Source organism: Fringilla coelebs (genome assembly GCF_963513975.1).
Source record: "Fringilla coelebs genome assembly, chromosome: 4".
In the NCBI taxonomy this organism is placed as follows: domain Eukaryota; kingdom Metazoa; phylum Chordata; class Aves; order Passeriformes; family Fringillidae; genus Fringilla; species Fringilla coelebs.
The window spans coordinates 33,202,661-33,220,212 of record NC_140032.1 but is presented as its reverse complement, the minus strand read 5'-3'; the positions used below and the strand labels follow the sequence as shown (position 1 = coordinate 33,220,212).

Sequence of the window (17,552 nt, the reverse complement as noted above, 5' to 3'; positions counted from 1 at the left end):
TGACTTGAGATCTTGCTGCCTCTGCTCAGGCGACATAAGGCAGAAGAGACAGTTTGCTAGACTTCATGTCTGCCTTTGCAGAACTGCTCAGTCAATTACTGCTCCGTCAATTAGCCCAGCCAGAGGAAGGAGCTGCATCAAGAGTCTGGTATGTCTTGCACTTCTTCCATCACTCTGACAGGAAAGACTCCTACGTTTACAAAGTCTGCAAAGATGAGGTGAGAGCAGAAAGTGTCAGCATGGGTAGAGACCAGAGCAAACACTACACTCTAAAGCCACTTAATGCGGTCTTGGGGGTCACAAGGAATTGAAAATGTTATTTCAGTCTAAAGGAAAGTCTTCCCATGAATTCTTGCATTTCTAGCCCACATGGTCTCTCTCAGCCATTCTGCAATGTATGAAATATTTAAATTTACAATCCCTGTCAATTAGACCTGCTAAGAGAAAATAGAAGGAGTTGTGGAAAATGTTGGTTCCTTTGCTTAGAGGCTTCATCTACTGTTAAATGGTTGAGAAAGAAGTAAAGCAACAGAAACACGCAAATGCTGAACCAAAAGATAGTGTAGCAACATATAGAAGACAGGAATTAAAAATAGCTCTAGTTTAAAGTCAAGGATTCAAGGAAAAGCTCCCTGAAATAATGGATTACAAAATGGGGAGTAAAGAATTTAAACTGCCTTATTTTGGGATCAAGTTTACACTGGAATTTCTTTAAGCTGCTCATTTGCTTAACTTCTGTCTGTAATCAGATTTGCAACCAAGAAAAAAAGCAACCTTTTTTTTCCAACATGAAGGTTTTAGAGTCTTCTTCCCCTGTTTGGAGGACTGGGAAGAGCAGTATTAAATATAAGCCATTAAAGAGTAAGAAGAATGAAATTGCATTCATTTGACCTCTTTCTATATAGACATTAACAGTTTTAACCAGCTTGGTACAGAGAGTCCATGTGAAACCAGAAATAGAGTTCAGTTTTACTACTTGGAGACAACTCAGGACTTTGTTTCCTTTGTTTCCCTGTGGCTTACTGCCTCCTTGAGCATCTATCACTTGCAGTGAATGAATGAATAAAAAGAAAGTTCTGAAGGAAAGTTCTGAAGAGTACCTCCTAGGTCAAAAATAAGCACCAGGTCAAAGTTTCATATGTAACCACTGTCCTTCAATTCCACATTTTGGGATTTTCCCTGTCCACTTGAGTTTTACTAGGCAAAGGAGCTTAGTTTTCTTGGATGTGATTTTTCCTAACAGAAAAATCCACTGTGTAATTATAGAGAACTAACCAGTCAGAAGGAGTTGTTTCCAATATGTTACATATCACGGACTCTGACCAGCTGTATTAACAAACTGATTTGTACTGTACTAATTATTTCTCCTGTAGTGTGGATTCAGCAATTAATGGCTGAAATTAATGAGAATTTGGGGACCTCAGAACCCCTCTTTCTTCCCCAGGAGTCACTCTAGCAATTGATTCTGCATTGCCAATGGCACTGTCTTGGCATTGTCTAAATCAATACAAGAAATTACTGCCATATTCACTGAACTGAAGGGGAGAACAATTCAGTTCCTCAGTCAGTGCTGGAACTGCACAATACCAGATTCAGTCAACTAAGCATGAAGAACACTGAAAAATTGCAGGCATCTGTCATGAGTTTTGTCTTATGTCTGCTCAATAAGTTCCCATGAACATAAAACATCATTTGAATGCACAGTAGGATGTGTGCTATTTAGTCAGGCCTTTCCTGTCCTGACTGCTTCACAGTAACGTGTCATACTTTCAAGTCATTAAGCATTTCACTCTTTGTGTAACTTGGAATTGATCATTTTGTTAGCCTTATTGTAGCAGTCAGTGGTCAGAACAAGAATATACACCAGTCAGTTATTCATTGGGATAAAGCAAGTGTTTACATATTGGTGATAACAGCAGGGCATCCCTTTGGTAGGAAGAAAAGAAAACCAAAACCAAACAAACAAAAAGTCATTTCATTTCATTTAAAAGGCCACATGATGGTTTTTGTCACTATTGCTTTCATCACTTCACCACTTTCTTTATCTATCAGTACTTTTTTCCTACTTAAGTGAATTCAATTTGGACAGAAAAGAAAGCTAATATTTAGACTTAACAGATGAAATATCTTATGGGAAAACGTGTTTTAGTTGGTACTTCATTCTATGGGAAACCAGTTGAAAAACTTGGGTTCTGCTGCGACACAGATAATCATAAGATCATTATGAAAGTTTCAAATGAAATGTGAATGGAAAAAATACCAGACTAGAAAGCCATGTTTGATAATTACAGATAATTAGTATTTTTTACACTGTATAAAAATAGCTACATTGTGCTTGTTTTGCAATTATTCTAATAAGCACTCATGCTTTTTGTCTATCTAAAAATGTTACTGTTTTATCATCATCCCAAAGTATTAAAAATATGCTGAACATTATGTGCCAGTATATTTCAAATAATGGACAACTGTCTTCAGAGTTATCTCAAAAACTTCGTGAGAATAAGAACAGAGCAACTTAAGACGTTTTTAGGTAGAAAGAGAAGGAAGTGTCCAGGAAAAATAGCAATCAAGTTTCATTGTTAGAGGAGACTGATGCATCAGAAGGATGCAAAGAGTGAAATATAGTGTGTGACTATCTGAGGTGAGTTTTAAGTAATTGTTAAAAATTATTTGATTGTCTGTTTCTGTAGACTGGGGCTAACTTCCTATGTCTTCCTATTTCTGAGTTTGTTGTCTGTGGTTCTCCCATATTAGTCAGGATTTAGTGTGACAGCTGCTGGCACTCACAGATCTTCCCAGATTGTGGAGAACCAGCTGCCCTTCCTGTTGGGTTCAGTAGCAGAAGTCATAGTAGGGCAGAACCATTCTCCATAACTAATTGATTTACAGCCATGACAATTACAGAACTGAATTTTTTGACTAAAGCAATGACTAAATATACCTAAGAATCTATTTTACTTTATCAATAAAGAACAATATAATATTTCTTTTTGATTGCAATGCCAAGTTAACATTATTCTGCTGTTTGTAAAGCTCAGTTACTGCCAGGAATGAGGAAAACAACTTAATTAATAATGCCATTTAAATTGAATTTTTATTGCAATACCCAGCATAGGTATTGTAATGAACAGACATGAGGGAGAATATGGTTTAATTGCCATTAATCACCTTACCTTTCATTATGCCTTTATAGAAACTGTTTTTCTTTTTTACACACATTTAATTTTGAGTATTGTAATGCTATTGTCACTGAGAGTTTCATCAAGAACTTTTGGCTTTCTTCCTTCTCTTCCCATTTCTGTCTGCTTCACTCAGTTTTGCTGGGACCTTAGCTATGTCTGGAGCTTCACTGAGGTGTGTGGGTTGAAAATATGTTCCCTGTCTACAAATATGTGGCAGATTTTTACAGTTAGCTAGGTTTATGCTCTCAGCCAAATTATTTTTCCAACAAAAAAAAACCATGAGGTAAACAAATATATTTATATATCTGATGCTTAAAAAAAAAATGGGTTTTCCTTTTGATCTGCTGTAGTCATTTGAAGGAAGTGCTCAGAGAGTTTACAGTTGACCAAATCTACCTATCACAATCTATTCAAACTACCATGCAAAAATCTACAGCAGGGAAAGTGCTCTTATGTAAACCTTCCTGAGAAAGCGTGCCAGCTATCCAAGCACAGCTCTTCAGCATTGTCTGATTGCACCACTTAGCAGAACCACATGGATGTTCTCGTGTTCTTGTCACTCTGTGCCTGTATCTGGATTTGTGAAGACAGCCAGTGTCTCCTGCACTGTAGAAGTGCATCACTTCTTCCAAAGTGGAGACTGACTACTCATTTTAACAATCCATGGTGCTTTTAGGGAAGGTTTCAATGTCTCTGGTGCATTTGGAGGCAGCAGCAATGTTCCTTGTCATCTTTTGTTCAAAACTAAAGTTTAGTGGGATTTGGAAATCAAATTAAGAATCTTTGGATTAGGTACATAGTGATGTCTCTCTTCTGTCCAGAATGGATGTTTCCAGATCTGTCTTAGCTGCAAGTGTCAGGGGCAGCCGGAAGCTGGCTGCCTCTGATGGCAGGGCTCTGTGTAGGGCTCTGCCTTCCCAGCACGTGTGCCTCTGCTCTGTGCCTGACCAAATCTGCATGCCTGTTGTTTTAGACATCAGTGCCACATGTTGCTCTCTCCTGCTTCAACTGGGCCTTCAGTGTGAGGACAGATACCCAGCATAATGATTTAGCAGCTAGAAAGCCACCTCCTGAAATTTCTAAAGGATTTTAACTCCTGAATGGTCCTTAGAATAGTCCCTGATGTCTGAAGTACCAACCCCCAGCTTCCATTTCAGTACTTAAAAACCTTTAAAAATAGAATCGCAAAAGCCAGATAATTGATAAATGTAGCCCTTGCCTTGCTAATAACTAATACTGGTTCAGGCAAGTCTTTTCACTCACTCCTGACATGTGCTTGGTACAGGGCAGTATTCAGATGCAAATGTGACTTTCCATACTGGTTTTTTGCTTTAAAATGAGACTTAATATTACAGCTAGTACTTCCATGACTTTGTGCATTACAGAGGTTTTCAGCTTTGTCTAACACGTGATCAAATTATTTTCCTTTGTATCCCAAAGCTATGAATTTTAGATATCTGTATGAGCTTAATATAATGTTTACAGCATTGGTGATGAGCTCATTTGGCTTCCTTAGAGTGGAAATATTTTGTAAATAACAATGTAATTTCTTACGTTCACCACATTCTTTCTTTCAAGACTAGGAGGCAGAGATAGAATGAGTAGTCCAAAAATGAAGTTGTTGTGCTTTATCGTCTTATTGAGCTGAAAGGGTTTTTAACATCTTTTTTGAAATTGTACAAAATCTAAACATGTTGAACATCTGTCGTGAAGCATAAACATGAAATATACTTTCTTGCCTCTTGCAAGTATACTATTGTGGATAATGCCTTTGGCTCATGTTTTTAAAGCAAAGATCTCGCTGCTGTGTTCCAGATTAAGTGCAAAGCATAATATTACTGTTTCTGGAGTGCAGGGAATTCGTACTTGGTTGGTGTTGTGGATGTCACTTGCTATTATTGTTCGTGGCACTGAGAATAAAACGTTCATTGAGAAAGATAATCCTCACACGAAAGGATGTAGGAACATGTAATTGACAATCAGGAGGTTAAAAGAGACTTGACAAGATTTCAAGGGATTAAAAAAGTTAATCTGTCAAGGCACACCTCTGCTCCAAAGGCTTGTATTTTAATTAAGATTTATCACAAGCTTTTTTGGCAATAGTCCTGTCACCCTTGCACTTTTGCCCAGTGGAGAAAATTGAAACTCAGTAATTCCAGCAATGTAAGAGGTGTAGTAATAATCTGTGAGATGACATGATGATGACATGTCATTGCCTGTAAGTCCCACACATCATATTGTGAAGCAGTATGATGTTTTCTCAAAATCTGGATGCTGCTTTCAGGAAAACTGAAGTCCCTTGCAAGCAAGTTTTGTAGAGATGTGTGTCCTTCTGCACTCCTCCTATAGTCTTCTGACAGACTTCCAAATTAGCAATTTTTCAGACTAATGAGATATTTAGTTTAAATGCACTGGGTTTTGGTAAAGAGCAAACTTAGAGTAGCTTAAGAGGTATTCTTTGTATTTTATCAGTCCAGGTAAACATGTAGTTTATTTTAGTAGTAGGCAAACGTGCATAATACTTCAAATTAATGCTTATGTTTAAGAGATTTTGCAAAGCAGATGTTTGCTTGGGTGATTACTTGACTTGTTGTGGACATAGGATTAATCTTCTCTTCTTTGCTGGTAGTTTCAATTAATTTCTAACTCATGCCTGTGAAGAAAGAAGCCAGCTCTTACACATGTGCTGTCTGCTGTGATATTTGAATTACAATGCATGTGTTCAAGCTGGTCATTTTGTGTATAAAGTGCATCTTTTCTGTAAAGTGCAATATTTTCTTGGATTTTTTCTTTGAAGAGAACTGCTTGTTCTCTTTTTGTATGCTTTAAAAAAAGTCATGTTGTTAAAACTGTCTGATGAGATTTTGGTAAACCTTTCCATACAGAAGCACTATAGAATGAAAAGGTTGAGTACATGTGTCCAACATTGCTTCAAGCAATACCATTTGATATTACATATATGGCTGAGATCACAAGAACACATGGGTTTTGTATGGGTGCAATTACCCCACTGCAGGGATTAATTATGGATGAAAGTTAGATGTCCTCTGAAGTAGACAGGAAATTGCAGGAAATTGATGCCATTTCAGACAACTCCATTCACAAAAAAAAACCCCAAGCCCACTGTCCCTTAGGAATTGTCACCTTTAGCAGCATTTGTAATTTTATATTCCAGGAAAAAGAAATGTGCTATAACTGTTTAGATGACATGGACATTTGCATTTCAGAAGCTTATTTTTCCTTAATAATAATAAAACCGATAAAACAAAACCAGAGTGGTTTTGACAATATATGATAAAATAGGATCACACAAATGCATGTCTTTTACTTGCTCTACAGAAGCAGTAAGGTGGGGGTGGGGGGGTTAGGTATATAAATGAATATCAGTTATTTGGAAAATTACTTATTGTAGAAATCTCCAAGTATAGAAATATGAATGTTTCTTGTAGGTTTTTTTATTTAAAAATACTTCTACGTTACTCTTATTATAGTACAGGAAGAGTAGTATTTCTGTTTCAATAATACTCGTTGAAAACTAAAACAACATCCAGCTACATGGAGTTAACCTACTGCTAACCACTGATTTCCTGAGGTGTAACACAGTAACTGGGAACAATAAATTTATCTTTAAATTTATCTTTTTTGTGGAATCTCAAAGCTTATCTATTGTTTTACCCTCTCTTTCTTCTTTGAAATGCCAAGTCTCACAGCCTTTTTTATTGAGGCAATTTTGCTGGACAGTGGGTCCTCATTTGACTCACTCCAAATCTGTTCACACTGCTAAGTAAAAGTTACTTATGTTTTCAAATTATTTCCCAGGTTTTTAATTATTTCTCCAACAACTTCTTTCCTGCCTCCTGTTAGTACTCTCAAGTAGAGGTAATGAAATTGAGGTATCCACATGCAATCCTTACTTGCTTACTTACTTATTTCAATTCAGCAGTAGCCAAAATTAGAGGACAATTTTAAAACACATCCTTTTTACTGATCCAATGTCTTTTCACACATTAAAAGGAGTAGTTGGTTTTCTCTATCAATTTTATAAATGACCATTACTTTAGAGCTAAGACTGGCTATTCTTAATATCACCTGTAGGATTTTACTGTGCAGTGTTGAGGCTGATTTACCTTTAAAGGGAAAAAAAATCAATGTGATGCTGTAATCTTAACTTGTTTTTCCAGGGCTTAGATAATGATACAAAATACAAAGTGGTTTACAAAGTGACTTGCAAGCAATTCACTAGCTTTACAAACAATTAACAGTAAGTTTGTCTTTATGTCACAGTTTCTTTTCATAAATCATGTATGGTAAATTGTTTTTTCTGTTAATAGTATTTTTCCTGTACCTACAGTATAACTTTGCTTACAGGAATAGTTTCATGAAAAACACATTTCAGCTTGGTGGAGGAACATGGTATGTTATTCCAATGCACATAAAACATATTAATGATGATATAATAAAGGATGCTTTATTTAATAGCCAATCCCTAGAGTGGTGGTGATGTTTCAATAAGAGGATGACTGCAATCACTGAGCTGTTGTAAACCCTGGGGTTTTGAACCAGAGGTTTGCATGAGATTATTTGCTTATGCAGATAGCTAATGGTTTACAAGTTTACACTGGAGGTGTTGGAGTAATGTAGAGTTGGCCCCCTTGAAGTTGAACTCAGTGTGTCCGTTCTGTTTTTTAACATGGATTGAAGAGGAAATTCTGTGGGCTTGCAAGTTGATCTGCATGTGGTGGTTGGCTTATGCATCTACATAATTGCACTGTTCGGGTAGGTGAGTGATAGTTACCATGGAGAGGTCTAAATCACCGTGAAGTTTTGTAAAGAGGTTATAGGTTATTTTCTTTTGGCCTCAATCATGTACCTTTGATCTACAAGTGGACTGCTGTAATTGTGATATCATGAAGCCTGAAAAACAGCAAAGGATTAGAAAACCTATATATTGACTTGAACGTTCAATCAACTTGCATATGATCTCAGCAGGAAATTCAAAACAAAAGCTAATTTATGGAAAAATATGGAGTTCTAATCACAGTTTAGCTCCGTGGGGTTCCAAATAACATACTACAATCTCTACATGCAGATGCTTTCATCTTACATTTCAGATTTGGTGACATTCCAAAAGTTCTTATCAAGCCTTATTATCATCTTTTATTAAAGCTTATTACATTTATCCTTATTGCATGTTTGCTGTAATATTCTGTCATTCTTAATATGGAATAAAAAAAAGCTTTGATCTTTTTTAGCCAGTCATGAGATGGAAATATGCAACACAAGTGTTTCACTATATAGTATAAACTCCCAGCTCCGTGTGTCCTTTGAACATGGCATTAATTGGCCCCTGTTTCTTTTTCCTTTGGTTCATAAATCTTTTCATCAGACTGAATTTCTCTGTGCCATCAACATGCAAATAGGCTATGCATGATCATATAGTGCCACTTAATTATATCCCTCAAGAGGTTTGTGGTGGTTTTGGTGGGTTTGGGGTGGTTGGTTTCTCTGTAATAAATAAGGCTTTTGAACTACAAGAATAGTTGGATCACTTCATCAATGCTCTTACCTAAGAAAGGTGTTTCCAATTACTTTTGAGACATTGCATTGTCATTGCTCTTCTTGGGGGCGTGATCTAAAGGACAAAGCAAGACTTCTGTTGGAGTTGTGGAAAAAAAACTAAAATAGGTATAAAAATCATGAGCTTCAGCTTTTTTCTAAAAAGCAGGTTCAAAGAAGAAAAAAAGTTATGGAATGAGAAGCAATAAAATAATGAAATACCTGAAGAAATACAGAAAAGTTATTAACCTGTAGTCTTAATCTGGTCTTGACATGTGTAAATCAGGGAAATTTTCTTCTCCCCCACCATATTGAAAATCATTGATTATGACTATTAGATAGAAACCCAAAATTTACAGGATGATTTTCCTGCCCTTGTATGAACAAAACAACCCTTGCTTCAAGAGTCCACAATCCCCAGTATGCATTTCCCATCATTTCTGTACTTGTAAGGATTTTTCACCATCTTTTTAGACTGAGCAGCATTAGCTGGGGAAAAACAAAAAAGTTATGTTGAGGAGAAAAGCCCAGAATAATACTAAAAATTATTTAGATACAGTGGAGACTATTACAAAATGGAGTTTGTTTGCTGTTCATCAGAATAAATGGGCAAATCTGAAAACAGGACATAATAGATATATCTTATTTAATAAGAGGCTACTGAAAAATTATCTTTGTTTCTGTTTTAAGAAATCTGGATTCTCCCTTAAGCTTTGAATGTGCCTTGTATAATGCAGTTGACAGAATCAGACCATTGTTACATAAAAGTCCCTGGCTTGACAACTGAAATGAGACATCTAGCCATACAACTTTTCAGAGGAATAAATGTTCCATCTTGGGGTGAATATAGTAAAAATATTTACACCGAGACTACCACACATCTTTCTTAACAGTTCAAGTGCAACAGTACTTTAAAGTGCCCTGTAATCATCTTTGATTAGCAAAGAGAGTAAATTCATCCACAGTAGACAGCTGATACACCTTTGCTGCTATATTTTTTCTAGGCAATTTTTTTTTATGTTTTTCAAATTCATTGTTAAAAGATTCCAAGAGAAAATGAGGAATAGACTAGACAGGTTGGATTTTTTTGCAGATGAAACAGTAAAATCAATGGACCCATTCAACTGTTCAGGATAAAAGGGAAAAAACTAGTTTTTCTGTTACTGTATTGATCTTGATAGGTATTACTAGGTTTTTCACATAGCACTCTACTAAAATGTTTTACATTCAGTGTATATGTTCAGCAACTTTCATATGATGCTGCTTGTGACTAATCTTTTGAAAGTGCTCAAAAGCATGTACTTTAAAGTTGTTTAAAATTTAGAAATAACGGGTTTTATTGATTTGAGAAAAACAGTAATAAATAAAGAACTTGTCTTTGTAAATTTTAATTCACTTTATTTAAGATTTTAATTAACTATTTTTAATTCACTATTTGATCTGCAGCAACATCCAAGGTATCCTGTTATCTTAGAAAAAAGCAAAAGAATGCAAATCACTGACAGTTCATTTGCACATCTTCTGGTCCACTTCAGGTCCTTCAGAATAAAATAGATTTAGATTCTAATTATGTCTGCAAGAAAAATATATGGAAGATAATTTTAAAAACCACTTCAATGTTCAAATATTTCATTTTAAAATGTATTGCCAACAGGGAGATGAACTAGAAGATAATCCTTCAACAAGATTGAGCAATAATTGCAATTTGCTTAGTTTAAATTATAATCTTCTTTGCATTGCTTTAAATATAAATTATGTTCACTTTTCCTTATGTTCAAGCGTGCATAAAGATTTTTCAATTAATTCTTAGGAAGCAATTTTTTAAATCATGGTTTCAAAATATCAGCACCCAGAAATATGTAGCAGTGGCAGTCCTGGAGTTCAATAACTTAGCAAGGAGCTCATCTTCAAGCACAGCTTCATGAATAATAAGACTTGATTACCATACCTTGTAAAACACATGAGAGAAGGGAAGGAGAGTCACCAATATCATTCAGTTCCTCTTGCCAACTTCCCCTACGGTGTTGAGTTCTTTATGTTCATAAAACATATGCCATAGGCCTTATCTCCAGAGGTTTCGGGGAGATGCTTGCTCTTTAGAGACAGCCAGTGTTTTTTCTTTCTGCTGTCTAGTGTTAATTTTTCATCTCTCGCTATTCTAAGAAAAGCTGGAGGAGCAGTGGAAGTCCATTTCCCAATTTTGGCAACTCTCTTTCTTCTTTCTACTTTAAAAAATCCCCTAACCTGTGAATTCTTGTTCTTCTGAAATGCCGTGTCACCTTTACAATTCTTTCCTGCAAAAAACAAGTTGCCATATTCAGAATAGAAGGTCTTGAATTGCTGGCACTTCTGACTGGTACTTCAGAGTAGTTCTTCCATTACAGTACTACTTCCATTACTGCAGGACTGCTTCTGTGAATAAAGCCTCTGCTTGTATGTGTATGGTTTTGTTTGTGCATCCTTATGATCTGCATAAGGATTGTGGTTTTATGTTTCTTTCACCTGCGCAGCTCACAGGGTGTTTGCTATGCCCTTTGTGTTTCATGTGAGCATATTTGTCACTTACAGTACTTCAGAAAAAGTTGCAGTTTATCCTGGTGAGTTATGATAGAGACAACCTTGAATTTTGATGAGAACAATATATAAATTTCTCTGGCTTTTACTGTATATTGCTACCCCTTTCCACAAAGAAATAAAAATTCTTCTGATAGTCATAGACCCCAGAATTGTGTGTATATGCACATGTGATCTAAACTTTGTTTCTGTTTAAAGCTACACTGGATACTGGATAATGCTAATACCTGTCAATAGCACTAGCATTCAAGTCTATGAGAAGAGGTAAAAAAATTCAGGGAAGTCCAGTTCTTGCTAAATGTTAGAACAGGTACATTAATTGGTATTCTGTTACAATTCTTTTTTGTGTCTCTCATAATTTTGGCAGAAGAGAACTTCGAGATATTGAGCAAGGCAGCAAATGCAGCAGGTATGCAGTTGAATGCAGCGGGTTCTTTCAGCCCTCACAGTTCTAGTTCTGCTACTTAGTTACATAAATTATCCATCTTACACCACCTACTTATAAAGGACCGGTTTTTTTTTGGATGCAAGAAAGTCTTGGAGAGTGTTTTGAAGTGATAATACAGTGTATTTCTCAAGAACAAGTTACTTGTAAAGGTAATGCTTAAAGCACTGAATTACTAGCTTGAGAAAGGAGCATGCACAACAAATGGAAACTTCTTCTTGAAGATTATTTCAAAATGTTTTACACAGTGTAAACTAGTGATGGGTTTTTTTCAAGTGTTTGCTGTGAAATGTTTTCTTAGTTGCTGTTTTAATTATTGATGGACATGGAAGGCTTTGTAGACTGATTACCAACCAAAATAACTAGACTTCCGTGATCACAAGATCAACCAAGCTTGAAAAAGCAGTTTTAAGATGGTTCAGAAACTCTTCAGTGAACTGTGTGGTGACAGATGGCAAGATTACCCAATTGTCTACAACAAATGATAGCATTTTTATGTTAGCAGTAAGGCTGCTGTCGGTACAAATGCACTCCTTTAATTTGAGCTCTGTATATTTGAATATGCCAGTCCAGTGGCAGGGGAGGGGGAAAGAGGAAGGTAAGAGCCCAACTGTTAATTTGGTTAGTGCTTTTATGTTTGGGATTTGTTCTGGTGAATTTAGTCACATTCACCAGCACCACATGCACACACAGACACTGGTACAATGTTCATGCCAAGAGCAGCCCAGATCCAAGAGAGTTTTGTCATCTCTGATGGCTCTGCTTTCTGCTCCGTTAGAGGGAATGCACTCCTTGCTGTTCAGACTATCACCACACTCTGAAGGCTGGCCATGCAGATAATTTGTCCAGTAGCAGTACAAATGTCACCTTAACTCAGTCCAGAGGTAAATGCTAGCAGAGCTTCAGCAAATGAAGAACTCTTGGTAGTTAGAGATTACTTTGCAGAACGGATGTAGGGACTGAAACAGCAGAATAGATAGAAGATTCTGGAATCCCAGGTTAAAGATAGTAGGTGTTTTTAATAAATTTAATTTAAGTTAAAATTTAAAAATTTAGTTAAAATTAAGTTTATTTTTTTATTTGAGTTTACAAAAATGTAACTATTTAATCATAGGTTCAATAGTTAAAGATGGAAAAGACCTTTAAAATCATCAAGTCAAATCATCAACCTAGCACCATCACCATGTTCACCATTAAGCCACGTGCTGAGGAGCCATATCCACGGTTATTTTGGGATGGTGATCCTTCCAGGGATGGTGACTTCACTACTTCCTTGGGCAGTCTGTTCCAATGTTTTGCAATCCTTGCCATGAAAACATTTTCTCTTAATACCTAATCTATACCTCCCCTGGCATAATTTGAGGCCATTTCCTCTTGGCCTGTTACTTGTTACATGGGAGAAGAGATTGACACTCACCTTATTACTACCTACTTTCAGGTAGTTTGTAGGGATTGTGAGGGTCTCCCTGAACCTCATTTCTCTGGGCTAAGCAACCCCAACTTCATCAGCTGCTCCTCATAAAACTTGTGCTTCAGACCCTTTACCAGCTTCATTGCCTTTCTCTGGATGTGCTTCAGTACCTCACTGTCTTTCCTGTATTGAAAAGAGCTGGACACAGCACCTGATGTGTGGCTTCACCAGTGCCAAATATGCGGGCAGTCCCAGCCCTGTTTCTGCTGGCCGCGCTATTTCTAATAAGGCCAGGATGCCATTGGCCACCTGGCCACTGCTGGATCATGTTTAGCTACTGTCAACCAGGGCTTCAAGGTCCTTTTCTGCTGGACATTTTTCTAGCTACTCCTCCCCCAGCCTGTAGCACTGCATGGGGTTGTTTTGACAAAAGTGTGGGACTCAGCACTTGGCCTTTTTCAACCTCCTATTATTGGCTTTGTCCCGCTGATCCAGCCTATCCAGATCCCTCTGCACACCCTTCTTACTATCCAACAAATCAGACAAACATGAATGATTGCATCATTCTCCCTTTGGAAATCCAGAGCCAGTCCGTACCATTTGACTTGAGGGTCCCAGACATCCCACCAAAGTACGAGTCCCACGTGCTGCTAAACAGATTCATAATAGCATCAAAAATTTTTATCAGATGCCTCAATTTTCTTATAAAATTGGTAAGGATGTAAAGTTTCCTTTTATATTGATGGCCAGCTGTGAGAAGACAAATTTTGGTTGGCACAATAGTGCCTGAGTTTGTCTTCATCGGTTGATTTAACCATGTTCCTAAAGTTCATAATCTCTAAAGAAATTCTGCCTTGTAATTTGATACTTTAGCAATAAGCCTGTTTCTTTCATGTTTGTTGTAATAGGAGAATTCTCTAAATTCCATAGCACTAACTTAGAGAGATTGTGTGGTTGAATTATTTAGTGTATTAGTACACACTCAAAGTTTTATCACTGGAATTGTCTAGCAACAGTTTTTGTCTCCTCGGAAAATATTCCTACATTCCCAGTCTGTGAAACAGCTGCATTTATCCATCTGTTCATTTTCATTAAACTTTGTGTCTTCAACTTGTTTCTAGTTCATTGCCAAAACTGCGAGGACTAGTATATTTGAGGGATAGAGCTAACACTCCCAGTCTTTGACAGTAATCTACAGTGGGACTCACATCAGTACAAAGACAAAGAAAAGGTAGTTGTCACTTACATTGTAGTAATCATGGTTATATTGATGTAGTCAATATTGATCCCACAGTCCTTGCCTTTGAAGACTTCAAATTCCAGCTGTTTTGAATTACAAGGGAATGGCTAGATGGTCATGTTGGAGCTTCCTCTTCTGATCTCCCAGTGCATGAAGAGGCACAGGGCATGTACATAGCACCAGCAGATGTTAATGATGTTCTAAGCTCCTGTGTTTCTAGAGTTACAAAATGAATGTAATTTTCTTTTTTTTTCTCCAGAAGAACTAATAAGGAAGACAGCAAAGTTGAGAGAGGTGATTTAGATCTCTGGACTTGAAAACAGGGAACGTACTGGGTTTAAATCATGAAATATTTAGCTATTTGCAGTCTTTCATTGCTGCCAGTGAAATGAACAAGTATAACAAATTGTAGAGTTTGACCCTAGGGATTTTACTGAAATATATTAAAACAGATACACTCATCAGGTGATTAATACATAAATAAGAATTTCAGCTGAGGCAGGGTCAAAATAATGATGGCTAATTCTAATGATGTGCCAGAGTTGGTGGTGGTCAAATTTATGGTTTAACAAGAGTTGAGAGGGGATAAAAGAAAGATGTTTTTAGGGTCAAGGAACATTCTACATTATCAGGCTTTGACAGGCAATTTAAAGTCTGGGAAAGAAGTGTAATAGTAGAGTCAGAGATTTGGTACAAAGAGAATATGTCATCTGTAGTGAAGATTTCAGTCTTTGAAGTATTCAGTAACAGGTCTTTAGTTGCATTCTGGTTTTTTGTTTTGTTCAGATTAAGGGAGAGGCTTTGAGGCAAAGACCTGGCAGACAACCTCTTAATTTGGCAGGTTTTGTTGCCTGGCTAACTAAACTTCCATTTACGCCTGTTCATCTTAAGTAAGGGTTGGCATGGTCAATACAGAGAGATTTAAAGATCAGAGATGAAACCAAATGGGATGAAGAATTTTTTGTCACTTGCATAGAGGGAATGAAAAAATTAGTAACATTGACTATAGTAGTGATCTTACTTCAGAGAGAGAGAAGTAGCAGAAGCAATAAAGTTCAGTGAATTATTTTCCTTATATTTTGCACTAATAGTTAAAATATATAAGTATGGAATTTTTTTCCCAGTGTATTTTTATTTCCTAGTAGCACTGAAAGTGTTTTAACTGCTTTGCAGATAACTGTTGTCATGGAATGAGCAAAACTACGTTAGCCCAAGCGCAAAGTAGAGTAATTACAATAAAATGCATTTTGGTGGCATTACAGAGACATTGGAAGAGAAGAAAATAATCCACAGACAGCATGAAATTACGTGAGAATATCTCAGTGTAGCACTAAGATAGGGGAGTTTTTTTCCCATATTTTTGTTCTAAAAGTTTAGATGCTGGGTTCATTCCTTAATCCCTGATGATCAAGGTTCCTTAAGTTCCCCCTAACACCATGGAAGGTTGACTCTGTTTCATAATTAACTCAGCTAAACTCTTTAACATGGTATCAACTTTCAAATGAATGTGGTTGTGGTGAATTAAGTAATTCAGAAACCTGACTTTTGCATTACTATTATCAGAGCAAAGTGCCCCAGTGTCCCTGGCTCTCCTCATGGCCTTGGCCTCATTTTGTAGACTAGTATGAGGAATGGGCACATAATGGGAGGTTGTGCAGGGTGTTGTTGACAGCATGAAGTGCTCATGTCTTAGGTTAGCGCTGCAACACCCACAGCACCCTCCCCTCTCCTCCTGTATTTTTTCTTTTCCCTTTCTGGCTAACCAGGACGGATCCATCTGCTGGGAAAATGATTTCTTTTAGTAGGTCATTTAGAAGTTCACTTAAATGATTTGTCTCTTCAGAAGAATCAAAAATTAAAAAAAAAAAAAAGAGAAAAGAACATAATTACTGCCTATCCTTTTGAACATTGATTTGGGACCGGTAAAAGACTCAGAATGAGACTGGTGAGCTTTCTGTCAACTGCCTTCACTGAAAGCACTGTGTCATTAAAGGACAGTGGTAGTAATTGCTTTGTGCCGTCGCTGAACTATTAGGCTGCAAGTGCTCGTTCATGTAATTTAATTTTTCTAATGTATGAGTTGCTATTCCACTACGAGGCATGGAAAGTCGTTACTTGTGCAATTTGTCATTGTGGTTAAAAGCTTCAAATAACCTGTATCCTCTACCACCAGCAATGCATCTGTTTGGCCTCAACTGGCAGTTGCAGCAGACTGAAAATGATACATTTGAGAATGGAAAAGTGAATTCTGATACTGTGCCAACACATCCTGTAACAGTTCCCGCTGGAGACAGTGGTAAGTGAAATGGGCACCATTTTTTTCTCCTTCTTTTGGAACATTTCCTTCCTTTGTGTCTTAATTACATCATCAAACTTTACCAGTTTTCCTCCAAGACTCTATATTTAATGCAAGTACGGAACATTTGTTGGTATTAGTAATCTTAAACAGATAAACAGGAACAAACAGTTTCTCCTACCTAGCACTTGAAGGGGCCTATGGATCCTGAGCAGTAATGCTGATCTTACTAGGAAAGCTAACTGTCAACCAAAATTCCTCACAGGAATTTACATGTGATACTTGATGAGGATAGGAAAGCTCTCATCATATCCAGAGAACCTCTGTTTACTCTAAAATACATGATAATATTTTTATTGTTGCTGTGGGATCCCCAGAGAGGGGGCTCAGACCATCCTGCCTTAGGAGCCTCGTGTTGAACAAATGGCCACAACAAGCCAGGGGGCCGAGGTGTCAGGACACACTGTTTCATAAGGGGGACCTGATACCAAGAGTCAATCTTTGGGACTTTAGCAAGCTCTCTACACTTTTGGACAAAAGATTACATGTGTGTGTTCTGTCATAATCACTTTTTCTGAAGTCTTTGCTCCAGAAGAGGCACTTCAGGAATAATTTGCATATTTTTGAAGCTTCTTGCTTAGCTATGCTTAGAAGGCTTAGAAGTCATGATCAAGGAGTTTTGTGTGGCATGATGACCTCACTATGGAATATCTTGGGGTTTTCTCTACAGAGGTTGATGTTTTCTTCTCTTTTTTTTTTTTTTAATTTCTCTCTGAAATTTAATAGGTCAGGTATAATATGTACATTTGTTTTCTCAAAGTCTCTGGCATATTATGTTGAGTCTGAAT

The 17,552-nt window shown here is 37.0% G+C and overlaps 1 protein-coding gene across 1 annotated transcript in view; it reads left to right on the top strand.

Moving 5' to 3' along the window:
- The window catches only part of TENM3 (teneurin transmembrane protein 3), a 347,191-nt gene that overhangs the window by 237,012 nt on the left and 92,627 nt on the right, over positions 1-17,552 (top strand). The window contains exon 8 of the mRNA XM_084205259.1: positions 16,582-16,704. Within this exon, the coding sequence (XP_084061385.1) occupies positions 16,582-16,704 (123 nt within the window). The remainder of the gene's footprint in view (positions 1-16,581; positions 16,705-17,552) is intronic.